At 58.9% G+C, this 24956-nt stretch overlaps 3 protein-coding genes across 5 annotated transcripts; 1 reads left to right on the top strand and 2 right to left on the bottom strand.

Annotated features, from left to right (window-relative positions):
• Positions 1-220: 220 nt before the first annotated feature.
• Positions 221-5037, top strand: LMF2 (lipase maturation factor 2; the record flags this gene model as incomplete). 3 transcript variants are annotated; one of them, XM_079715814.1, is made up of 14 exons in its annotated part: positions 221-314; positions 870-1123; positions 1277-1305; positions 1443-1657; positions 1732-1910; positions 2382-2523; positions 2687-2821; positions 2892-2997; positions 3071-3167; positions 3250-3432; positions 3652-3736; positions 3899-4010; positions 4082-4178; positions 4268-5037. In XM_079715814.1, the coding sequence occupies 14 exons, from the start codon at positions 221-223 to the stop codon at positions 4556-4558; spliced, it is 2019 nt and encodes a 672-aa protein (XP_079571940.1). In that variant the 3' UTR covers positions 4559-5037. The 3 variants fall into 3 exon arrangements, with proteins under 3 accessions (XP_079571940.1, XP_079571939.1, XP_079571938.1); XM_079715813.1 differs by having other exon boundaries at positions 3571-3736; XM_079715812.1 differs by having other exon boundaries at positions 3568-3736.
• Positions 5038-14320: 9283 nt separating this feature from the next.
• Positions 14321-16656, bottom strand: MIOX (myo-inositol oxygenase; the record flags this gene model as incomplete). The annotated part of the gene is given in 11 exon segments (XM_079715172.1): positions 14321-14429; positions 14511-14623; positions 14738-14787; positions 14875-14942; positions 15020-15129; positions 15253-15320; positions 15473-15635; positions 15712-15792; positions 16001-16081; positions 16526-16563; positions 16566-16656. Coding segments are annotated over 11 exon segments (972 nt in total).
• A 3125-nt stretch (positions 16657-19781) lies between these two features.
• On the bottom strand, positions 19782-20781 carry ADM2 (adrenomedullin 2; the record flags this gene model as incomplete). The annotated part of the gene is made up of 2 exons (XM_079716048.1): positions 19782-20100; positions 20672-20781. 2 exons carry the CDS (start codon positions 20779-20781, stop codon positions 19782-19784), a joined length of 429 nt encoding a protein of 142 aa, XP_079572174.1.
• Between the last annotated feature and the right edge of the window lie 4175 nt (positions 20782-24956).

Genomic DNA, 24956 nt, shown 5'->3' with positions numbered 1-24956 from the left:
CTGGCGCCATTTTACTGTTCCCGCCCAGGAAAATACGTAGCGCGCAGCGACGCGCGCACATCTCTGACGTGAGCTGCCGGATCGCGCCGGAAGGGTCTCAGGACGCGCCGGAGGCGGGGCATGCGTGGGGACGGGGCCTGCGTCTGCGTGGGGTGGGGCGGGGCGGGGCGGGGCGGACCGGACCCTGGGATCCGTTCCATCCCGCAGCAGCGTAGCGGTTATGGCTGGCTCCCGGCTCCCGCGGCAGCTCTTTCTCCAGGGCGTGGCCGCCGTCTTCATGTTCGCCTTCGCTTCCCTCTACATGCAGATCCCGGGTGAGGGCGCCGAGGGCGGGACCCCCCCCGACAACCCGCGCCCTGTGACCCCTCATCTCCCCACCCGAGACTCCGCTGCCTGGGGGCGGGAGTGAGGTCCAGGCCTTGATGCACGGGGTAGGGGGCTGCGGTTTGTGTCCTGCGGGCCGCGGGGGTGTGGGCAGTGGGAAGGCGTGCAAGGGTCCCTTTTCAGTAGGGTTCTGCGTTCTGACCTGGGGCGGGGGTCAGAGCCCTGAGGGGGGTGGGCCCAGACCTGGTGGGCAGGTAAAAGAACAGGCTCTGGCGTGGAGGAAGGGGGAACAGGGCCCTGCCGGGTGGAAGATCCTGACTTGGGGGCGTCGGGTAGGCCTGGGGCCTGACCTGGGTGGGGGTGTCTGGAGGGTCTGCAGGCCTTGACCTGTGAGCGGGTAGAGTCAGCAGGTCCTGACCTAGATTTGGGGGGGGGGGTCTGCAGGGCTTGACCTGGGGAGGCGGGTCTGAAGGCCCTGACTGGTGGGAGGAGTCAATCCTTGGAGGGCAGTGTCCAGTGCCTGGCCCTGACGTGCCCTCTCACAGGCCTGTACGGCCCTGAGGGCATCCTGCCTGCACGGAGGACACTGCGGCCGCAGGGAAAGGGACGCTGGCCGCAGCTGTGGGAGACCCCAACACTGCTGTGGGAGACTCCGCTACTGGGGCTGGACACAGCGCAGGGCCTGGAGCTGCTGAGCCTGCTGGGCACCCTGCTGGCCCTGGGAGCCCTGCTGCTGCACCAGCTGCGCCACCTCCTTGTCTACCTGCTGCTCTGGGCCGCCTACCTGTCTGCCTACCAGGCAAGTGAGGGCTGCCTGCTACCCCCTACACCACTGGGACCCTTATCTCCAGCTCACTCCAGGCCCATGCGCTCTCCACCCCACCCCTGCCTCTGCCTTGCCTGCCTTTGCAGACACACACCCCCTGTTCCCTGACAGCCCTTCTCCCTGCAGGTGGGCCAGGTGTTTCTTTATTTCCAGTGGTGAGTGACTATTGGGTGTGGGGCTGCAGGAGGCTGGGTGGGATGGGGTGGGGTGTGTTTGTCTCTCCCGGGAGGACCCCTTAGGGGAGCAGCCTTGATGGGGAGGAGGTCCTTTGTGCAATTTTTTCTCCCCACAGGGATTCCCTTCTGCTGGAGACTGGCTTCCTGGCCTTGTTGGTGGCCCCTCTGAGGCTGCCCCCGCGCCACAAGCAGGCCCAGGGCAGGCTGGCAGGGGTCTTGCCCCACGAAGACCTCCCCTTCTGGCTCGTGCGCTGGCTGCTGTTTCGCCTCATGTTTGCCTCGGGTGTGGTCAAGCTGACCAGCCGTTGCCCCGCGTGGTGGGGGCTCACCGGTGAGGTCCTTGTCTGGACGTGGGGCAGTCTTGGGGGCTCTGCCCAGCCCTGACCACCCGCCTGTCACCCGCAGCCCTCACCTATCACTTCGAGACTCAGTGCTTGCCCACGCCCGCCTCCTGGTTTGCCCACCATCTGCCCGTCTGGCTGCACAAGCTCGGCGTGGTGGCCACTTTCCTCATCGAGATTGCAGTGCCCCCTCTGTTCTTCGCTCCTGTTCGCCGCCTGCGCTTGGCTGCCTTCTACTCCCAGGTGGGTGGGGTCCTTAGCCATCAGGAAGACAGGCAGGACGTGCACTGCACTGCCCAGAGGGTCCCACTGGGGATGGGGTGTCTGCTGCCAGCGGTCAGGAAGGCCTCATGGGCAGAGGAGTGAGTCAGCCTGAGGTTGAAGGTGTACCTATGGGGCAGGGCTGCAGCCTCGCTGGAGGATGTCCATCTTGGGTCAGCAGGGGCAGGTGGGGAAAGGGCGCCGCGTGAGGCGTGCTGAGCTCGGGTTTTGTCCAGGTGGTGGTGGGGAGCCATGGAAGGTGTGAGCCCAGGGGGAGGACAGGTGGAGTGGGAAAACAGAGGCCTGCGTGCAGTGACGAGGAGGGCACAGGAGCCTGCAGGAGAGATCTAGGTGGGGCGGGGGGGTGGGGATGGTGCAGAGGGGCCTGGAAGTGGGCTCTGACGGGCCCGGGAAGGGGCGGTTGCTGCAAGCGCTGAGTCCAGATCCTCCCAGGTCTTGCTGCAAGTCCTGATTATCGTCACTGGCAATTATAACTTCTTCAACTTGCTCACCCTGGTGCTCACCACTGCCCTCCTGGATGACGCACACCTGGCTGCTGAGCCTGGCAACAGCCGCCGCAAGAAGACGCCCACCTGTGAGTGTCAGCCTGTCCCGGACAGACAGCCATCCTCACCCCTGCTGCCCGCCAGAGTGTTGCCAGCACCCCCCAAGTGACCCTGCTCTAGCTCCGCCCCAGCCCCCGGCCGTAGACCCTCCAGCCCTATTCCCAACCGACCCATGACCTTCTTGCCCTGCAGCCTGGCCCAAGGCTCTGCTGGCCCTGCTGGCCCTGCTGCTGGAATTGGCCGTCTATGGGCTGCTGGCCTATGGCGTGGTGCACTGCTTTGGCCTGGAGGTGGACTGGGAGCAGCACACTGTTCACTCCAAAACCAGTGAGTGCCAGCTGGGGGCTCAGAGGGCAGAGGCTGGACCATCCCTCCTCACACCCCCTTCCTTCCACAGCCTTCACCTTCCACCAGTTCTCCCAGTGGCTGAAGATGGTGACCCTACCCACCATGTGGTTGGGTGCAGCCTCCCTTGCCTGGGAACTGCTGACCGCCCTCTGGAGGTACATAGTCTACGGGGGTGGGGTAGGGCTGTGCAGAGCAGGCCTGACTGCGTTTCGGTCCCCTGCCTCCCAGGTGGACCCAAGTGCGAGGGTGGCTGCAGAAGTTCTGTGCTGCAGTCCAGCTGTCCATCTTTGGCACTGCCACGGTGGCTCTGTTCATGATCAGCCTGGTGAGTAGTCCCTTGCGGCCGGGGTAGGGGGTCGGGAGAGGGCTGGAAGGTCATTGCTGAGCCTCTGCCTACCTGTGTCTAGGTGCCATACTCCTACATGGAGCCCTCGACCCATGGGCGCCTCTGGACTGGGGCCCACCGCCTGTTTGGCACCGTGGAGCACCTGCAGCTGGCCCACTCCTATGGCCTCTTCCGCCGGATGACTGGTCTGGGTGGACGGCCCGAGGTGGTGCTCGAGGGCAGCTATGACGGGCATCACTGGACGGTGAGAGCTCCCTGGGGCCCCTGCCTGGGGCGCCTGGCGGGCTCCACGGGGCTGGGGAGCCACAGGCATGGGGTTGGGGGGAAGAGCCGGGAACCAGGTCCTGATGGCAATGCTAACCCTAACTCTGCCCAGCAGGAAATCGAGTTCATGTACAAGCCCGGTAACGTGAGCCGGGCGCCCCCCATCGTGGCGCCCCACCAGCCGCGCCTGGATTGGCAGATGTGGTTCGCGGCCCTGGGCCCGCACACGCACAGTCCCTGGTTCACAAGCTTGGTCCTCCGCCTGCTGCAGGGCAAAGAGCCTGGTGAGCCTGGGCTGTGGGGCGGAGCCTATAGGCAGGTCTGGGAGATCTGCGGGGGCAGGGCTGCTGGAGGTGTCGCGGGGAGGGGCGGGGCCTGGGGGGGCCGCGGTGGGGGCCAGGCTGAGGGAGCTGCCGGGTGCTGAGCTAGCTCCCCGCCCCTCGCAGTGATCCGCCTCATCCAGAACCACACGCCCAGGTACCCCTTCCACAAGCAGCCGCCCACTTACGTGCGGGCCCAGCGCTACAAGTACCGGTTCTCGAAGCCCGGGGAGCAGGGGTAAGGCCGGGCGCCAGGCGGGGTGCGGGGCCTGTGTACTGGCGCCGCCTAAGTGCCCCGTGCTGTTGCAGCCAGTGGTGGCGACGCCAGTGGGTGGAGGAATTTTTCCCGTCCGTGTCCTTGGGGGACCCGACGCTGGACACGCTGCTCGGGCAGTTTGGCCTTCAGGTGGGAAGGCGTTAGCCAGCCTGGGGTGGGCGGCAGGGGTGGGCGGCAGGGATGGGCCCACGCCTTACTCCACCCCCCAACCCCCCCAGGACAAGAGCCCGCCCCGGGCCCGCAGCTCCAGCAGCACCCTGGCTCAGGCGCTCCACTGGATGCGGAAACAGCTGTCTCCCCTGGAGGCCCCTGCCCTGCTCTGGGGGCTCCTTGGAACCGTGGGGGCCATTAGGGTCATGCAGGCCCTACTGGGCCCCCAGTCCTCCCCTCGGGCCAAGGGGGAGAAGCACAGGCTAGCCCCGCCGGAGGACTCAGTGGCCACCAGCAAACAAACTTCCCCAGCCCGCGACGTAAGCAGCGGTTCCCAGACTCCTCGGCGGAAGAAGTAGCCCCATTCTGTCAGCCACACGTCCGGAGAGGGTCAGGGTCCCGGCTCGTCTCTGGCCTTCTGCAGCAGGACGTGGCCCAGCCACTGTGCCTTAGCCAGCTGCCACGCAGACGCAGGTTGGGGTGCTGCCCTGTGGGGCAGGCACTGGCTGCCCTTTTGCTTCGAGGGCCCACTCGTCCACCCACGCTAACCACGTCCCGTCCCAGGGCATTCTCTGGCCTGATGGATGGCCCAGGAGGCCCGTGTGTTACTTGGCCCAGGGTCCTTCCCAGGGCATTGTAATCAGGGCTGTGGGAGGTCCTTCCCTTTTGCTCCCACCGTAGGGGTCCAAGCCTGATGCCCCTGACGCGAGCTCCTGCACAGGAAGGGATGAGGCTGACCTGCTAGCGGGAGAGGAGGAAAGACGACCCTGAGGTCATCTCCACAGCAGCCTGTCCTGTCATTCGGATCCGTGAACGAATAAAGCCAGTTCGTGCTTGATCCTGTGCCTGCCATTTCCTTCCCACTGGGGAGGCCTGAGGGCAGTGGGCCGTCCCTGCCTTTGACGGTGGACACAGCCCAGATACTGTCCGGCTGATCGCTGACCAGTCTTCCTGGGTGCCTTCGCTGTGCAGTCCTCAACATTCTCGTTTATTAAATGGATGCAAGGGTCTGAGCTGGTACTGCCTGAGGCCCTGAGCCTCAGTGCCGCACAGCCTGGCCGGCCTGTCAGCTGTACACATCAAGGCCGCGAGGTTGGTGCTGGAATGTGGGGCCTGAAACCATCTTGAGGGCTGGAGAATTCACCAGAACACAGCCCCTTCCTACTCTCCTGCTCCCTGCTTCCTCATCTCAGGGCAGAACTGAAGGGTCAGCACACTGGCCCTTGCCTAGGCAGGGATGGAGCAGAGGTGGGGGAGGGAACTCGTCAGGCCCGTGACAGCGGAATGGGGTGTGGGTTGGGAGAGCATGGAGGGACAGAGGCCCTGGACTGGGGGCGGAAGAGGGAGGACACGTATGACCACCTGTGCTCTGACCAGTTCCTGGGAGCAGCAGTTGAAGACACTGTCCAGGTTTCGGTTTGGAGATCGGTTGTCAATCAGGAAGTCACTGCCTCCCCTGTGTCTGGCTCTGCCCTCAGCCCCTACCCCTCATGCTCTCACCTCACAGACCCCTGGAGAGCCCCCCAGTGTGCCCAACCCCTCCCCCCAAGTCACTGAGCCCCCCCGACTGACCCAAGTAGACAGTGCTCCATGCTCAGCCCGTGCCCACTGTCACACGTGGCTCAAGGGGACCTGTGACCTGAGCCTTCGGATGCTCTTAGACACAATTAAACGATCTATAAGTTGACCTTTGGCTTAAGACAGTACATAGCAGCCCGCGGACTTCCATGGTGGTCAGATAGTTGAGAATCCGCCTTCCAACGCAGGGGATTCGGGTTCAACCCCTGGTCCAGACACTAAGATCCCACATGCCACGAGGCAACTAAGCCTGCGCACCGCAACTAGAGAGCCTGTACGCTACAACAAAAGATCCCACATGCCACAACTAAGACCCGACACAGCCATAAAAAATATTTTTTAAAACGAGCAAAAATCAACGGAATAGAAAGCAATGAAGAAAACAGAGCAAAACAAAGACAGTACAGTTGGCCCTCTGTATCCTCAGCTTCTGCATCCACGGACTGAACCACCCTCGGGTTGAAAATAATCGAAAACAATTCCGGAAAGTTCCAAAAAACAAAACTTGAATTGGTTACACAATCAACAACTATTTATATAGCATTTCCCTTGTATTAGGTATTATAAGTAATCTAGAGACTAGAGTGTATGGAGGGTGTGTGTAGGTATATGCAAACACTACACCATTTTATGTAAGGGAACTTGAGCATCTGTGGATTTTGGTATCTGGGGGGATTCCTGGAACCAATCCCCCCTGGATATGGAGGGACAACTGTAATATAACAGTTTAAACTATATATATATTTAAACTAATATATTTAAATTTTAAAAATCTGTTCTTTTTCTTAGGCTTTTAAGCTCAGTGTATGAATCTCTTTTGGAGCGGGGTGGGGGAGGTGTTTTGTTTTCCATAACAGCTTTGAGATGTAATTCACGTGCCATACAACTCACCCACTTAAAGGACACAGTTCAGTGGCTCTCAGTAGATTCACAGAGTTGTGCATCAATCACCATAGTCAATTTTAAAACCTTTTTATCATCTCAAGAAGAAACCCTGTTCTGCCTAGCTGGCATCTTCCAACCCCTCCTTCCCATGACCTCAGCAACCACTAATCTACTTTTTGTCTTCGTGGAGTTAGCTATTCTGGACACTTCATGTAAATGGAATCATACAATTTGTGCCCTTATATGTCTGGCTTCTTTCACTTAGCATAATATTTTCAAGGTGTATCTGTGCAGTAGCCTGTGTCAGAACTTCATTCCTTTTTATGGCTGAATAATATTCCATTGTACGTTTATGCCACATTTTGTCCATTGATCCATCACTAGACATTTGGGTTATTCTCACATTTTGGCTGTTGTGAATAATGTTGCTGTGAACGTGGGTGCACAAGTATCTGTTTGAGTCCCTGCTTTCAGTTCTTTTGAGTGTATACCTAGAAGTAGAATTGCAGGATCGTATGGCAATTTTACGTTTAACTTTTTGAGGAGCCACCAAACTTTATCACAGCAGCTGCATCTTTTAAATTTTACATTCCCTCCAGCAGTGTACCAAGGTTCCCGTTTCTTCACATCCTCACTAACACTTGTTATTTTCCCGTTTTTGATAAAAGCCATCCTCATGGGTAAGAAATAGTATCTCAAAGTGGTTTGTTTTTGTTTTGTTTTAATTTATTTATTTTTGGCTGTGTTGGGTCTTCGTGGCTGCATGCAGGTTTTCTCTAGTTGCGGCGAGCGGGGGCTACTCTTCGTTGTGGTGTGCGGGCTTCTCATTGTTGTGGCCTCTCTTGTTGCCGAGCGTGGGCTCTAGGCGCGCGGGCTTCAGTAGTTGTGGCACGTGGGCTCAGTAGTTGTGGCTCGCGGGCTGTATAGCGCAGGCTCAGTAGTTGTGGCGCACGGGCTTAGGTGCTCCGCAGCATGTGGGATCTTCCTGGACCAGGGCTCGAACCCGTGTCCCCTGCATTGGCAGGTGGATTCTTAACCACTGCACCACCAGGGAAGTCCTCCAAGTGGTTTTGATTTGCATTTGCCCAATGGCTAATGATGTTGAGCATATTTTCATGTGCTTATTGGCCATTTGTATATCTCCTTTGGAGAACTGTCTATCCAAGTCCTTTGCCCCCCCCTTTTCTTTTTTGGCCTCGCCACGTGGTACGCTGGATCATTATTCCCAGATCAGGGATCAAACCCACTCCCCCTGCAGTGGAAGTGTGGAGTTTTAACCACTGGACTGCCAGGGAAGTCCCTCACACTGTTTTGATTACTGTAGGTTTATAGTGAGTTTTGAAATTGGGAAGTGTGAGTCCTTCAGCTTTATTGTTTTTCAAGATTTTTTGGCTATTTGGGATCCCTTGAAATTTTAGAATGGATTTTTTTATTTCTGCAAGAAAAAAGTGCCATTGGAATTTTGATAGAGATTGCATGGAATCTGTAGATCACTTTGATAGTACAGTTTGACCCTTAAACAGCACTGAGGTTAGGAACGCCGACCCTAACCAGTCGAAAATCCGAGGATAACCTTACAGTTTGCCGTTCATACCCGAGGTTCCAAATCCACAGATTCAACCTACCGAGGGTCATGTGGTGCTGTAATATGTATTTAGTGAAAAAACTCCACATACAAGTGGACCTTGCCGTTCAAACCGGAGTTGTTCAAGGGTTAACTGTATTGTCTTCTTAACAATAGTGAGCCTCCCAATCCATGTACTTTCATTTTCCCTCTTCTATTTAACTCTAGCAGGTTTTAGCAATAACTCTGAAGGGTTCCATTTATAAATTTTAAATGCCTAAAATATTCTAGGTGCTTTACAAATTTAATTTATTTTTTAACTGTTCAGTCATCTGATGCAACACAATCTTCCCAAGCTTCAAAAAAAACCCCATAAATGAATAAACATACAAATGCAATGAGCCAGTAATTCACTTGAACCTCCCTTTACCAAGAATAAACTTACTAAGATTGACCAGAGGCAAAACCTTACCATAGCCTGGCCTGGTGAGGACACAGAGTGCCGGGACCCAGAGCTGACTCCGGAGTCCAGTGGGGCTGGGATGTGGGCCCCATGGCTCCTGGGCGAGCACCAACTTTCTCCCCTTCTTGGCTTCCAAAAGGAAAGGTGGGAGAGGAAGTGCAGCCCAGCCTCCCACCCAGACTCGTGGAAAGGCAGAGCCTCCGTCCACAGGAAGAGTTCCGACACCCACCCCCTTAGGTGCCCAGGCCCCTGATGAGTCCATCTGTCTGATTCACACTCCCTCCCCACACCCACTCAACGTTCCACTAACGCAAGGCAGCCACTCTACATCTCACTCGAAACCCCTCGCTCATGCCAGGTGAGGAGGCACCCACATCACTTCCAGGCTCCAGCTGGACACCCACCCCTGAGCTCAGTACAGTCGCATCTCAAAATTCTACATCTCACATCTCATTGAACGGTGAAGTTAGCCACCAGAAGATGTTTGAAGGACAGCAAGGAAAAAATACAGTTTGTGCTTGGTCCTGCAACAATCACGAGGTAGGGCTGGTCGGGCCTCCACGCCCACCATCTTGAGGCATCTGAGTCCTCGGGCCCGTCTGCAGAGGGCGCTGCCGTCTTCCACTAAACTGGCTGCTGGATTCAGCACTGCACATCTATGGGTCTCCAGGAGCTTGTTCCCAGTCCTCCTGGCCTCTCAGTCCTGCACCAGCAGCCTTTTCCCAGTGGAGGTCAGCACTGGTCGCGCCCCTCAGCTGCCTGCTCATTCAGCGGTCGAGGTGCTCAGAAGAGCCACGTGGCTGGCCTTGCCCAGCTCAGAGGGCTGTCTGTGGGAGGAAGCACTGCTTCCTTGAGAAGTGCATTCCACATGCAGCATCACCCGGTCACTGGGGCAGGCAGCAACAGCTTCTCCAGGGGTCGCGGGTGCAGGAGTGAGAGCCACTTGCCCACATGCACCAGATGGCTCCCAGACACAGGGCATTTTCCACAGCCTGACTCCCAGAGGCACCGTCTCCAAGCTGGCACCACAGCTGGGGCTTCGACTGGCGGCTGCACCATTCCATCAGATCATTGATTTGGGGTCGTGGGGTGTGAGTGGTAGTTACTTGGGGGTTTACTGCAATTTGGAATCTGAAACCTTACCAGTGAGCTTTCTGTCCTCTACCACGTGAAAATCCATGTGTGCATCTTTCCCTCTGAATGGATATTTTTACTCAGGAGAGATTTTGGTGGGTCACATATTGGTCATTTGGAAAATCTCAGTGAGTTATGCAAATCTTCCAGATGTTGACACATTCCATCATACAGTCTAAAAAAATCACACTCATTAATTTCACCATCCACCTTATCAGACAAATCTTTAACAAATCTTTAAGTATGAGGAAGCTGTCAAGTTCACAGTGGTGGACACAAGTTTTCCCAAATCCCAGTTTTTTCTTGAAAGCTAAATTGTTATCACTGGCGATAAATGCTGTCATCGTTTTCCTTTGTCCATTTTTTTAAACAATAAATTTATTTATTTATTTATTTATTTATGGCTGTGTTGGGTCTTCATTGCTGCGCGGGGGCTTTCTCTAGTTGCAGCAAGCGGGGGCTACTCTTCGATGCGGCACGCAGGCTTCGGTAGTTGTGGCTCACGGGCTTAGTTGCTCCGCAGCATGTGGGATCTTCCCGGACCAGGGCTCGAACCCATGTCCCCTACATTGGCAGGTGGATTCTTAACCACTGCACCACCAGGGAAGCCCTCACTTTGTCCATTTTTGAGGAAATGATCACCAAATCCCCAAGGCTGAGTGACTCGTGTGTTTGTCAGTTGTTCTCCCGAGTAAGACTGACGCGCTGAGCTGGCAGCTGGGGCCACACCTGCTCTCCCTAGGCAGCTGTCCTGCTGATGCCCGCACAGAGCTTCCTGTCCCCCCAGCTTAAAAAAGAGCTGCACTCAAGGAGGAGACTTAACAGTATCAATAGCTTTTACTACTTCATCAAAGACATTTTTGGGAATTCCGTGGCTGTCCAGTGGTTAGGACTCGGCATTTTCACTGCCGAGGGCCTGGGTTCAATCCCTGGTTGGGGAACTAAGATCCCGCAAGCCACATGGCGTGGCCCAAAAGATTAAAAAAGACATTCTTAAGTAAAACTTACCTTTTTCTTTCTTTTTTTTTTTTTTTTCTTTTTGCGGTACGCGGGCCTCTCACTGTTGTGGCTCTCCCGTTGCGGAGCACAGGCTCCAGACGCGCAGGCTCAGCGGCCATGGCTCACGGGCCCAGCCGCTCCGCGGCATGTGGGATCTTCCCGGACCAGGGCACGAACCCATGTTCCCTGCATCGGCAGGCGGAATCTCAACCACTGCGCCACCAGGGAAGCCCAAAACTTACCTTTTTTTAAACTGCAAGAGTGAGGACTAGAGGGACATGGCCAGGCCATGACCGTTGCCCCCATTGTGACATTCTGTCACCATGGGAATGTGAGCTCAGTGAAAAGGCAATGACGTCTCTGGGTGAAAATAGCAGTGACCTCACGGGCCCCTGACAGCCTAGAGTTTCGGGGGCAGCCAGGCAGCTGCCAACCAAACCCTAAGGGCTGCGGTCTAGGTACAGCCACAGACTGTTTCTCTTTCAGTCCAGGCTTGCGCCTGAAATTTAGGGGTTTGAACTTATTGTTGTATTTTCTTAGGCCATCAGTGCCCTTGGAAGCAGCCACCTTCCTCTAGTGCCTGGTCACAGTCCCCTCGGCCTGGCCAGAGTAACAACGGCCATAATCAGCCGCTAAGCTCCTGCAGGCCACGAACCCGCCAGATTTTCATTACCAGCAGGCGTTGCCAACTTTCAGCCCCAAACGGGCCTGATAAGAAATTCTACATTCCTCTAAGACTCTGTGGCTTGCTACCACTCTCTTAGAAGAAACTGGCTCCTTGACAGAGAAACGTGGCTAGTTAGAAGGGTGCTGGAAGGCCTGACCCAGGCCGTGGGAGTCGGCGGGCTGCAGGAGGGGTGGGTGCAGTGAGGCAGCGGGTCCGGTGGTGGAAAACAGAGCAGGCTGGAGGGAGGACCAAGCCCCTCCTCCTCTCTGCGGGCTCCTCAGCTGCCCCAGTGCCCTGAGGCTCCCAGTGGGGCCCTGGTAGACAGAAATACGGGAGCCCTGGCCCCCGCTGCCCTTCCCCCACACTGGGGCCTTTTTGGAGATGGCCAGGGTAGGGTCTGCAGGGCCACAGAGAGGCCTGAGGACCCAGGGGCAGGGGCAAAGGTGACCACTCCTGCTCTGCACTGGGGAGGCTCCCGCGGGGGGGTTTCAGGGTGATAACTTCGGGCCCAGAGGGGCAGTCTGTCAAACATCCCCCTGCCCCAGCTCCGGGGCTCATGTTTCTCTTCCTCACCCCAGCCTCTTCCCTGCTCTCAGGAAGGCTGAGAGGCCCCGTTGCCCACACCCAGTCCAGGCTCAGAGCCCCCTGCACCCCACAAGCAACTTTAGGGAGGGACCCCCTTGGCGCCCTGCACCTGCCCTGCCTGAGCTCAAAGGCTGAGAGGGGGCCGCGGCTGGGAAGGCTGCCCAGGGACGGTGCGAGGGAGCCCAAGGCAGGCAGGAATTCTCCAGAAGGAAGCACAGCGAGTGGAGAAGAGCTTGGGCAAAGCCTCTTGACACACTCGAGCCTGTCCTCTCCTGACACCAGCGCCCAGAGGGGCTGGGGTACACAGGGAGGGCCGGGGTGGGGTTTGAGCAGAACAGGAGGGTCTGACCATGCAGCAGCCTGGGCAAGGCAGGGAGGGCAGCGGGCAACGCCACCTTTCATGGCTACAACCAGTGGACATTCAAGAAGTGATTGGGTCTTCAGCCCCAGCACGTGGATTTGTAATACCACCTCCCACTCAGCAAAACCAAGGTTCCTTGGAGAAAGGGCCAATTCTACGTCTAGGGCAGCCTCTGTGGTAAACTGGAAAATGGCCCCCAAAGATGTCCACATCCGATCCCTGGAACTTGTGAGTGTAACCTTATTTGGAAAAAGCATCTTGCAGATATAATTATGGACCTTGAGATGAGGAGGTCATCCTGGATAGTTTGGGTGGGCACTAAATGCCATCACAAGTGTCTTTATAAGAGGGGCAGAGGGAGACAGACACACAGAGAAGGAGCTGTGTGAAGGCAGAGGAGAGACAGGCATCCACCAGCCAGGGTATGCTGGCTGTCACCTGAGTCTGGATCTTCCCGGAGCCTCCGGCGAGGGCACTGCTGACACACTGATCTCAGACTTCTGGCTTCCTTCCAGCACTTGAGAGAATAAACTTCTGTTGTTTTAAGTCACCAAGCTTGTGGTAATTTGTTACAGCAGACACAGGAAACAAACAGTCGGGCGTCTTGTTACACCAGATGGCAAGACATCCCAGAGACCCTTGCGATGGTCAGAAGGAGACAGGGGCCCACAGGAAAGACCCTCCCCAACCCTGTCTGAGCACCAGTAAGAATAACTCACTGAGGCGCAAATATGCTGAAATCTATGCGTTCTTTATTCAAAAGCAGACAACTTGATCATGTTTGAAGGATGCTAGGGAACCGGCTGTTGCAAAATGGTACATTAAGTGAGAAGACAGGAGCATTTACTTCCCTTTCCTCCATAAACAGGAAGCAAACAGCACCAGGGGAGCGGCTCTTTACTGCCGGGTTCTACCAGGTGAGCGAGGATGGAAATGGAGCCTTGCTGTTCTCACTCTATCCGGTGGAGGGTGTTCTTAGACCCGAAACTGCTGCACAGCAGCTTCTGACAACACAGGAAACAGCGGGGCTTCCTGATAGAGCACAGCCCCCCCCCCCCCCCGCCTCTAGGGCACCCCTGCCCTCAACAAGTCAAACCTGAATCCTACTAAGCCTCTAAATTTATTTACCAGTTAGCAAGAAAGACCGAGGAAAGTCTACTAATAGATACCATGGGGACGCAACCAGCAAATCCCAACAGGAAGTCCCTAGACACATGAGCCACTTTCTTCAAAGGAATAAACTTCTAGCAGAGGGAAGGCTGACGCTGAGCTGCAGCATGAGGGGTGCACACTTGGGGGATGAAACCACAAGGAAAAGAAGGTGATTGTCGGCCAAGGTGAGGGCTGCACCCTGGGGCCCACGGAGGGTTTCTTGGCGTGTTTTCGTGGGTCGTGTTCATGGCAGTTAACCTGAGCATTTATCATGACGTTTCCTGTAGTGCGTTCTTCTAGCTATCAGGTATTTTGTATTGTTTTCTTTAAGGGGACTGAGCCCAGAGGACTCGGTGGCTGTTTTCAGAATGTGGAGGTGGGCAGGGTGACCCCAGGTCCTGACACCAGAGCTGGGAGGACGAGCAAGATGTTTATGGCAGCAGGAATGGCCAGGCACGCGTGTCCACGAGATCGCAGACTTGCCCCTCCCGCCCCCCGCCCCCTCAAGTGACTGCCCTGCCACGACACGCCTCGGTCTCAATGAGGGTTTGAGGGTCAGACTCACGAGCTGCTTTAAAGTCTTTATTGCAACCGGGGAGAGGGGCCAACAGGGCAGGGAATGCAGGTGGGTATGTGGGGTCCCCTAGAAAGGCCAGGGTGGGTCGTCACTGTGCCCGACAGTGCCTGTCACCCCAGGGCACCCAGCCGGGTGTGGGCAGGGTGGGCAGGCCGGTCACCAGCGGAGGACACCAGGGCAGTACTTGTCAATGAGCCCCTGGTAATAGGGCCGCAGCTTGTCCACGTCTGGCAGGTCAGAGCTCTTGGTGTAGAGATCAAACTTGCTGCAGCGCAGAGGGACAGTGCCTCGTGAAGCCCCGGGTCCCCTCCCCCGCCCCGCCCCCCCCCCACGGGCATGACCGTACTTGAACTCCTGCACCCAGGGCAGCATGGCCAAGTCCTGCTCGTTGCACAGCTGCTGGTAGTCGCCGCCCGTGTGCCACGGGTAGAAGGAGTGGAACCGGATGATGTAGAAGGCCTGGGGCAGGAGGAACCACACCCCACGCTCCAGGCTGGGATGGACTGGGATGAACTGGGATGGACTGGGCTAGGCTGGGTGGGGTTCTTGGTTTGGTTCCTCCCCCACACCTACCTCCGGTGGGAGGGAGAATTTGTTGAACTTCATCATCTGGTACATGTACTCTGGGGGAGAGACGGTGTCACTCCCAGGCACCCAGAGGCGCGGCCCCCACCTCAGTCCCCACTGTTCCTGTCTCTAACTGGCCTCACCGTCATGGCCCCAGGACATGAGGACGTTCTCGAGCCCACAGTGGGGCTGGTACATGCCAAGCTCTGTGCTGCAGGGAGAGACAGAGTGTGAGGGGGGCTCAGGAGCACCCTGCAGGGGGGAGGCCCAACAGTGAGGGAGGCATACCTGTACAGAGGATGCTGGAGGTCAGGGTTGTCCTGGAAGGTAGAGTCACAGAAAAGCACAGAGCCTTGGGGACGGCAGCCAACTGGGAAGGTGTCTCCAACGACTGCCCACTGGGGAGGGACAGGCAGCGGTGGGCGGGCCTGACTGGCCTGCCCACCAAGTGGGTGTCCAGAGCCCAGAGCCGAGGCTGCCCTGGGCCCCGCCCTGCCCACCCCCTCCACCCCTCTCCTCACCTGGGGCTCCCCTGCCAGAGCCAGGATCTTGCCCAGGTCGTGCAGGAGCCCGGCGAGGTGGAACCAGTCTGGGGGAGAGAGAGGGGCAGGGCAGGCTAGAGGGGGTGCAGGGGCCAGGGCAGAGGGACAGCCTTGGGGCCGGGGTGGGGGCAGGGCCTGCTGGGAGAGGGCCGGACCTCCACCCTCCCCCACCACCAGCCGGGGCGGGTGGGGAGCACACCCTTGTCGGGATGGGCCTTCCGGATGCCCTCGGCCGTCTGGAAGGCATGGAAGGAGTTGGGGAAGTCCACGTCGGGGTCCGACTCGTCCACCAGCGCATCCAGCATGTCCACAGCCTCCATGACAGTCATTCTCTTATAGGAGAAGCTCCCAAACTGGGCATGCTGGGCCAGTAAGGGAGAGGTCAGCATAGCCCCAGGGTCGGCCCTGGGGGGTTCGGGTTAGGAGTCTTCCAGCTACCTTCCTCCTGACGAAGTCCACGGTCTGCCACGTGTGCATAAGCTTGTAGGTGGTGAAGACACGGTCCAGGAGAGGGCCGGACTGCAGGACAGAGGGTCAGCCAGGCAGCTCGCCAACCCCTGCCCTTCACACCCAGGGGGCCACTGCCTCCCTCTCCCAGGCCTGGCCCCACAAGATGTGAACGGGGTATCCCCAGGGTGGCCCCTGGAGCTGTGCAAGGGGACAGGTGCTGCCCTTCCCAGGGGCGGGAAAGGCAGGGGCGCAGGGGGCGGTGGCCGCAGGTGCTCACCGTGTAGTTTCGGAAGCTGCCTTTGTCTTTGGCCGCCTCTGGCTCCATATCAGGCCGGTAGACCAGGGAAGGGTCCGGGTCCTGGTTGGGTGGGGGAGTGAACCCATTTCACCACAATGCCAGCTCCGTGAGGGAGTGAGGACATCCCCAAGGGGGCACGAGACTTGTCAGAGGTGGAGCAGCCGGGATGCAGTGGGCGCCCCAGGGCACAGCCCCTCCCAGCACAGGCAGGGTGGCTACTCCAGGCTCCTGGTGTCCTTAGCTGCAGGGTGGATGCCGAGGATGACTGCTTCCCCAGTGATGCACGGCTCTGGCAGCACCCCTACCCGGCATCTCCTCCTCAAGACCTGGGTCCGCAGGGAGCCCAGGGGTTGGGCCGATGACCCTTGCCCCAGCTAGACCACGACAGGAAGGAGGGAGACCTTTGACCCAGATGAGCGGGCCGGCAGAAACCCGCTGGGAGAGGGCATGGTGCTGCTGCCCTTTCCCCGAGAGAGCAGCCTGTGCGGGGTCTGGGGTACTCACCACAGCCACCTTCATCCTGAGAGGGGGCAGAGCTCCACAGGCCCGGGTGCCCGTATATATGCCCACAGGTTACATAAGTGACCGGACACCACCCAGCCCCTTGGCCTTGGCCCTCGGTAATGAGTGACCATCCACCGTCCTCCTGGCCTCTGAGAGTTAATGTGTCAGCACAGGAGCAGTCCCAGTGGCCGCGCCCCCCACCCCCCCCACCCCCCCCCCAGCCAACCTCAGCGTCCCTGGAGCAACTGACCTGCCTGGGAGGTCGAGGCTGCTCTGTAGCCAGACTCCCACTCCTGCTTCCCAAGCTTTAAACACCTCCATGCCCCAGGCGGTAGGCCCCTCCCAACACCCTATCATCCCCAGGCACCTGGGATTTGGGGCGGGGCGGGGCGGGGCTTATTTCAGAAAATCATTTTGACACTTGTTAAAATGGGATAGAAGACTTTATTCACGTTTTCCTAGAAGGGAGAGGTCGGGCTCCACTCTGAACACAGAGTAAATCCCCAGCACAGTCAGCTGGGGATTTACAGCCACCAGGCAGGGTGGGGGCCTGGGGTGGGCTGGGTGGGCAGGGGTCAGGAGGGAAAATAGCCAGAGGAGACATCAAGGGTGGGGGCACTCTTGCTAAACCCCAGGATTCTGTCAAGGGCCTGATTTTTGCTAATACTGGGCGAGGCTGGAGCCTTGGGCTCACGTTTGGTCCCGGGGGTCTTTGTCAGGCTCTTGGAGCGAGGGGCTCCATCTCGAGTCAGGGCAGAGATGAATTCACAGCACTGGTCATGTGCGGGCTGAGTTAGGCAGTGAGGACACAGCAGGGACCGCACCGCCTGGAGCCGACGGTCCCGTCACTGGAAAGAGGCCGGCGCTCTGACGAAGGACGGGCACCGAGTGCAGTCAGGGTGAGTGGGACGGGAGAGGGCAGTGGGCGAGGTGCGAGGTGCTGGGCACTCCGCGAGGTGCCTCCTGCCCACGCTGAGAATCAACCGGGCCCCACTTAAAACGGCAAAGTGCCCTCGGCCCCTGTGAGCCCATAGCGCCTCCAGCTTCCCAGGTGCATGTGCATCCCTCATGCACCGTACTTTTGAGGTTGGTTTCCTCTGCCTCCTCCCACTGGAATCTCAGTCCCTGGGGGTGGGGGGCAGGGTTTATTCTCTGTTTCCACAAGTGCTCAGAAAATATTGGCTGCAAGTATGGAGAGGGGCCTGGGGAGGTAGGATGGGGACTGGAACCATCACCCCAAAGCAGGTGGTGGCTTGGACCAAGAGAAGGGACAAAGGGCCGGCCAAGGGATCCAGATGAGGAGGGAGGGGAGCAGCAGCAGTGGGAGGGCAGCAGGTGGGAGAGCTGTGGGGGCTGGAGGGCTGCCACCAGGCCTCCAAGTGGGGCGCCAGATAGGCAGCCAGGACACGGTCTGGAGCTCAGGGGCCATGTGGACCACAGTGCGATGCTGTGACCATGGCAGGTGACCCTAAGGAAAAACAGCCCAAGGCTCAGGCAGCACCTCGGCAAGGGCACCAGGTGGTGCAATCCTGGGGGCCTCCTGGCAGTCTGTGTTGCCACAAGGAGGGTGCAGTGTGGGGTGGTGTTCTGGCAGGGGGAGCATCCGGCGTGGAGAACTGGACCGCAAGGGACTTTGCCCCAGGGCTGGAGCCAGGGAGGGTCTTGGCCCGAGCTGAGCTCCTGACTCTCCCTGACTGGGCCCTCCCGGAGCCCTCCTCTTCCTTATCCCCCAGTCCCCCTGGCCCTGTGCCATAGCCCACCCTCCCTGCCTGCTCTACCGACACCCCTCGGTGGCCACAGGCTCCCAGCTCTGAGGCCCAGCCTGCCGCCCATCCAGCCCCCACGCACACACCTGTTCCAGCCTCCCCCCAACATCTACGCCTCCCCTGGGCTCAGGGCCTGGGTGCTCTCGGCTCCTCCCCCGGGGCCCCTGCCGTCCTCAGTTCATCTCCCCAGCAGGGCAGGGACCAGCCTGAACTATTCCCACGGGGCCTGCTGGAAGGAAGGTGAGCCCTGAGCTGGAAGAGCAAGCGCAAGGGTGGGAGGCCAGATGGCGCTTCCAGGAGCCTCCCGCCCTTAGGGGGCCCCCGGGGGTCTGAGGGGCAGGCCTGCCAGCGACCCAGGGTATGGGCTCTGTGGGTGGGCACTGCAGGGACCGCAGGCACCTCCCTGATCTCTGGCTGAAGAGCTGGGTATAAAGGCATGCTCTCTTCACAGGGTGGCTGAGAGGGTGACATGGCAAACGTTGACAAATTAAGTGCTGTATGAACATTTGTTAAATAACGGAAACCACATTTCTGAACCCGTGAGGCATAAGGCGCCAGTACTACAGGACTAGCAAAAGGCTCTGGTGTCACTTAAAGCCCCTCCCCCTCCCTCCCCCCCACCCCGTGGCGGCGCGAGGAGGCGGGGGCAGACACACACTAGGAACTCCGCCCTCTGGCTGTGGACTTGTTCTGATAATTTGAGGCCAGTCCCCTCCCCCAGGCTCCTGGCAAGCCTGCTCCAGCCTCCTGTTGTCCCAACACCAGGCAGGATGGGGCTCAGGGAGCCCCTGTGGCCCGCGGGACCCCAACCCTTGTTCGGCCATCCCTACCCACCTTGAGGTGGTGGTGCTTCTGCCTTAACTGAGAGATCTGGGCTAGGAGATTTGCCCCACCCCACTCCCACCCTGCCCTAGAGAGTGGGAAGGGTGTTCTGCCCTGCTCTGCCCCAGAACCCCTATACCCTTTCCCCAGCTGCCCTCAGGGCACCCAGGCAGGGAGTCTCCATTGTGACCTTGGGCCCAGCTGGAACAGGGCAGTCCAGCCTTAATCCTACCATGTCAGGACCAGCAGGGAAGAGGCCATGCTGGGCCAACTCTGGGCCCCTCCTCTCTCCTGCTTGCCCAGAGGTGGCCCAGGGTGTTCAGGTCCCTGGCATCTGCCCTACGTCCTTGGGCAGACCCTGTCCTCTAATGCTGCCAACCGCCTCCAAGTGTTACACTCCCCAGGGGCAGAGCCCCTTGGTGTTCAGGATCTGCTGGGTCCACACACGTGCACTGGCTTCTGTGTCCACGGTCATTCGAGGTTGGCTGCTGCAGAACCTGGTGGGGGTAGGGTGGGGCGGGGGTGTCCTCAGGAGCCTGCTCCGCTGTTCCAGTGACTGCTCTTTGCAGGAGCTTCGGGGCTGGTTCTGGGCTGGGGGCTCAGCTTCAGCTCTGGGATTAGGGCGCAGCATCCCAGCTGGGACAGGCAGGGGTATGGCCTGCCGCGCCTCAGCCGTAGCTGTGAGGGCTGCTGGGGTCCACAGGGGCGGAGTCGTGTGGGCTGGCTGAGCCGACAAGCTGCCATAGGCGGTGGCTGAGGTTCTGCACCTGGCAGGTGCCCAGCATACAGCCCACACGCAGGAGCTGGGCTCGGGGCCTGCGGGGACCCAAGTGTCGGCGGGGGCCATTCCGGAGAGGCTGACCCATAGCACGGGCCATGCTGGCACTCCTTTGGGGCTGGAGGGCCTGGTGCAGCTTCCAGGACACAGGCCGGGCTGCAGGGTGCCGGGACTGCAAGCCACTGGAAGGAGTCCGGGCTGGGGGCTCCCTGCAGAGGGAGATGGAGGAAGTAAGCCCGGCGGGCCAGCCTTTCAGGGACCCATAAACCCACCCACTTTCCCTTCCACACAGGCCTGGGGTCACTGGCAGGGGAAGCCCACTGAGCTCAGGGCTCAGGGCCTGGCCCTCAGCCACTCAGTAGCCCATTTACCTGCTCCTCCCTGGGCAAGGGGCAGCCCTGGCCTCTGTGGGCCACTAAGCTCAGGACTCAGGTGACTCCCTCTCAGCCCTTCCCTTGGGGGTGGGGTGGGCAGGCCTGAGGGCCCCTCCAGCCTTCCCTCCCACAGCTGACCTTTCCTTTTGAGGGGTCTGCTCTGCCAGGGGAGGAGTGGGCATGCCTTAGGAGGAGAGGCAGAGAAAGAGGAGCCTCTTGCCCTGCTCGGGGGTTGCTTAAGGCCTGGGGCTGGCCCTTGATCTAGGGGGTGAGCCCCAGCAGCAGGTGGGGGGTTTCCCCAACCAGGGGCTAGAGGGCCTGGGGAGGGGTCGGGGTCGGAGGGAGGCCTCCCCCGAGCACTCTGGTTTCCTGCCCCGACAGCCAGGGTGGTCTGAGACCTGCTCACCTGGCTCGCGCGGGCGGCCGGCTCCGGGCCAGGCCGAGGGACAACGCGCCTGGGAGCTGCAGGTAGAGGAAGCTGATGCAACCGAGGGTGACCGTCAAGAGCCGGGCCATGAGGGCGGGGCCGGAGGGGGCAGTGAGCCGGGCAGGTGTTGGGGGCGGCCCTAGGCTGAGCCACCGCTTCCGCCCGCACCTCGGGGCGCGCGGGCTGGCGCCGGTAGGTCGGCGAGGGTCTCCAACACGAAGCGACACGAAGCGGGCGGGCGAGTCTCCTGCAGGTGGTGCGTGAACCTCCTGGGTCAGCTGGCGGCCGGGGCCCTGCTGGGGCCGGAGCCTCAGCGCCTCGGGGCTAAATAGTCTTCCAAGGAGGCGGAGCCGGACGCGCCGGCGGGGCGGGGCGGGGTGCTCCCGCCCGGACCCCAACTCCGCCCGCCGCCCGAGAGAGGGCGGCGGCCGTAGGGAGCGCGGGCGGCTAGCCAGAGACCCCGGCGGGCCAGCCTCACCTCTGCCACCTTCTGGTGGGGGACACTGTCCCTGAGCCTGGAGGGGTAAAGAACTGGGTGCTGCGGCGTGCGATCGGCGGGGCTGCGTCCCGCCCACCACCTCTAGGTCCCTGGGCCTCGCCTCCCAAATATCCGCGCCGGAGAGTGGCAGGGGCCTGGCCAGAGGCGATTTTGAGACCCCTCCTCAAGAGGTCCTAGCAGCTCTATTCCTAAAAACTCTACCCTCCCCACCCCCGCACCATCACTGAAGTATTAACTGGTTTTTGTAAGAAATTTAAATAAGTAGAAAGTGAGAACCTCTCACTGCCATCCGGTGGATTCCTCTCCCAGGTCCGGATGGGCGCCCCATTCTTGACTTTCTCTTGTGTGCATTTTGTTGACGGGGGGTTGCATCCTGTGTGTGTGCACTATATACAGACACATATGCACATATAGGTAAAAATATATGTAAACATAGAGACTGCCATTCTTTCTTATGGTTGATCCTACACTAAAATGTAGGTGTCCTGTGACTTAATTGATCCTTTATTGGGAAGCAATTAGGTGATTTCCAAGCCTTCCAAGAGCAAGAACCCTTCTTCATGAGCTCATGGATGTGTCTCTATAGGATACTTTCGCAGACATGGGAATTCTGGCTGAAGGTGAGCCCGTGTTTGTGTTGACAGATGGAGCCAAACTGCTCTCCACAAAGCTGATGCACTGTCAACCGATAATGGACTTGGTGCCAGGGTTCTTCATCCCTTTGTCCCTCTGAGAGGGGACAATTATCCCATCACACACTCAGGCATTTCTGATCATCTGAGCATCTCTGCATCCATTTGTATTTCCTCTTCTGTCTTCCCTGCCCCAGTCTTGCTCCCTCTATCGGGTCATCACGAGTGACCTGGTCACTCTCCGTCCCTCCTTCTGCACGCCCCGTGGGAGCTCAACAAACATTAGCTGGATGAATAAATCAACAAGTGGTGACCACCTGCCGTGTTAAAGAGTGGTAGGGAAGCATCAGCAGGTATTCTCGTTTCTATTTATTTATTTTTACCGGAAAGAGGGTGGGTGATGTGATCACATTTATATTAGAAAAGTGGAATTCAGCAGGCAGGTGGGTGCTGAAGGGCTGGCAGGAAGGGTGCAGTGGGGACAGAGAGGATGGGTCAGAGAAACAGAGCAGAGCAGGGGGGCCGATGAGGAGGGTCAGCCCACCCATCTGTTTGCTGAGGCAGAGAGGGTGGGGGGAGGGGTTAGCTACATGGGGGACATCCTGGCAGGGATGTCTTGCTGGCCTCCAGCGTCCTGGGCCTGGGGCTGAAAAGAAGGCAGCCCTGGCACACAGTCTGGGGAGCTTTGGAACTGGCAAGGCTCTGAGAGGTGAGAAGTGTGGTGAGCATCACCACAGAGAGTGAAGAGAGAGGACAGCGTGGGAAGAGGGGCAGGCAAGGGACCCCAGGGGTGGCCCGGTTCTGCAGCTACTGCTTCTCCCACCAGCACCCCCATCCTCCCTCAATCTGCCTTCCACAGCGCTGCCAGTACCGTCTTTCCAAAACACATGGGACCGTATCACTCACCCCACCAATAAAGAAGAAATAGAAACAAATTCGCAGTCTCTTAGGCCCTCGGCCACTGCACTCTTTCTCTCAGAACACTGGCTGCCACCGCAGGCCTAGGGTCTCATTTCCCCGACAGGCCACGGGCAGGGTGTCCTCTGGCCTCAGGCCTCAGCCTGGGAGCTTACTTCACCCCTATCCCTCTTGACTGGATCAGAGACCCCCTGTGATCCCACAGCCCCTGCACAGCACAGCTCGTGGCACTTGTGGTCTGTAACTGTTCATGTGCCCCCAAAGGGGAAATCCACGGGCTTCCCCCACTGGTCCTCGGTGGAGGAGCCGCTTCTGCGGAGCCACCCAGAGCACCGCTCACCCATGGAAACACACAAGAAGCACACAGAACCTCCAGAGGTTCCCCTGGAGGAATGCTTTAGAGAGAAATCATCGTGGAGCAGGAAAAACGAGGGTGGCAATTGGCTGGGCAGACAACATCTAGGGAGGTTTTGCTTGAGTGTTTTCAGGTGAGAGAGACTGAGTTTAATCCCGATGGCGAGGATCCATAGAGAGGAAGATTGAGGATGGGGGCACCTAGCAAAGAGCCAGAGGTGGAGAGGGGGCAGGAGGGGCAGAGCCTCTGTGGTCGCTGTGGAGGGGGAGGCGGGGGTGAGGGGGCAGACTTGGGGTGATGCAAGTCTGTTTTCTCTGTGAAGGAGGGCAGTGGGGTCATTTCTGAGACACGGGAAGGGGGTCAGAGGAGACTGCAGAGAGAACAGAGCTGACCAGATGTCAGCAGGCTGGGCAGTGGCGAGAGTGCATCCACAGCTGGGGCCGCGGGGTCACTGTGGCTACTCTGCACCAGCTGGCGCTGCAGGCCTCGAGGAGACGGATGGGCGGGACTGTGCGGGGCTGGGGTTTGCCAGGTGAGGACAGTGAAAACCGTTGCGGGGGGCGACGATGTTGGCAGCATGACAGGTGACTGGAGCCACACTGGGAGGAAGCGGGCAGCAGCGAGTGCCTCTGAGGGTAACATGGACAGTGTGGTAGCAAGGAACTTGAGTGGGGCTATCATGGTCTAGAAGTGACCCCAAACCTACCCTTGACCCTAAGGTGCTCAAGAAATGGGCTCCTTGCAAGGAGGGCATGAGGGTGGAAGAAAATGGAGTGCAGGGTCCCCACCATCTCTGTGGAAGAGTCAGTCCTGGGCTCATGTGCTGGGCCAGAGGCCTTCCCTGGGACACTGCCTGCCCATGCACAAGCTCAGTGGTGTGGTAATGTGGCGGTGAGGACCTTTTTGGGTGAAAGTGACAAAAGCCAACTCAAGACAGCTGGGGCAAAAAGGAGGGGTTCTCAGCCTATCTACCCAGTACCATAGAGAAGCAGAGGAGGCTGTGGCTGGGCATGTGCCCAGGGGCAGGGAGGGGAGCCTGGTGGTCTTCCCCCTCAGCTCTTGTCTCTGGGTTGTGTTCCACTCATTCTCCAGGCGGGCCCCTGCGAGGGGGTGGAGGAGGAACGCCAGCAGTTTGTTCCTTCGTGGGTTCTTGAAGCAGCCAAAGTCACCCCAAAACAAGTTCAACCCTGCCTTCCCCTCCCAGCCTGTCAGCGAGCAGCCCTGAGGCTCCCCCTCCCCCCACCCCCATCTCCTCTCCTAGCGTGTTCTGCCCTGGACTCTGTGTCCCCCTTGTCCATCCCTGTGTCACTGCGGAGGAGGCCCTGGCCGGCCCCGGCCCTGAGGGTGGTGGGCACTGTCAGGGACCCTGAGTGGTGCAGCCTTCTCCCAAGCAGCGCACCCGGGCCCCGGCGCCTCACGGCCTAGTACGCGGCTCTTTACATACAGCAGGGCGTGCAGCGCGCCTTTTAAAAAGTACATGTGTTGGGCTTCCCTGGTGGCACAGTGATTGAGAGTCTGCCTGCCGATGCAGGGGACATGGGTTCGTGCCCCGGTCCGGGAAGATCCCACATGCCGCAGAGTGGCTGGGCCCGTGAGCCATGGCCGCTGAGCCTGCGCGTCCGGAGCCTGTGCTCCGCAACGGGAGAGGCCACAACAGTGAGAGGCCCGCGTACCGCAAAGAAAAAAAAAGTACATGTGTTAAAAATAAATAAATGAATGAATGAACGAATAAATAAATAAATAGAAATTAAAATAGTAAAAGTACATGTGTTAAGCGTTTCACCTCACTTAGACTGGGCTTCCAAGTGGGGCCAGAGCCCTCCTCAGGCTGGGAACCCCAAGGGTAGGGCCTGGGTGGGT

The sequence above is a fragment of the Hyperoodon ampullatus genome (genome assembly GCF_949752795.1).
Source record: "Hyperoodon ampullatus genome assembly, chromosome: 11".
Lineage (NCBI taxonomy): Eukaryota > Metazoa > Chordata > Mammalia > Artiodactyla > Ziphiidae > Hyperoodon > Hyperoodon ampullatus.
Note: the sequence above shows the minus strand (reverse complement) of the source record. Positions and strands in the feature narration are given on the sequence as shown.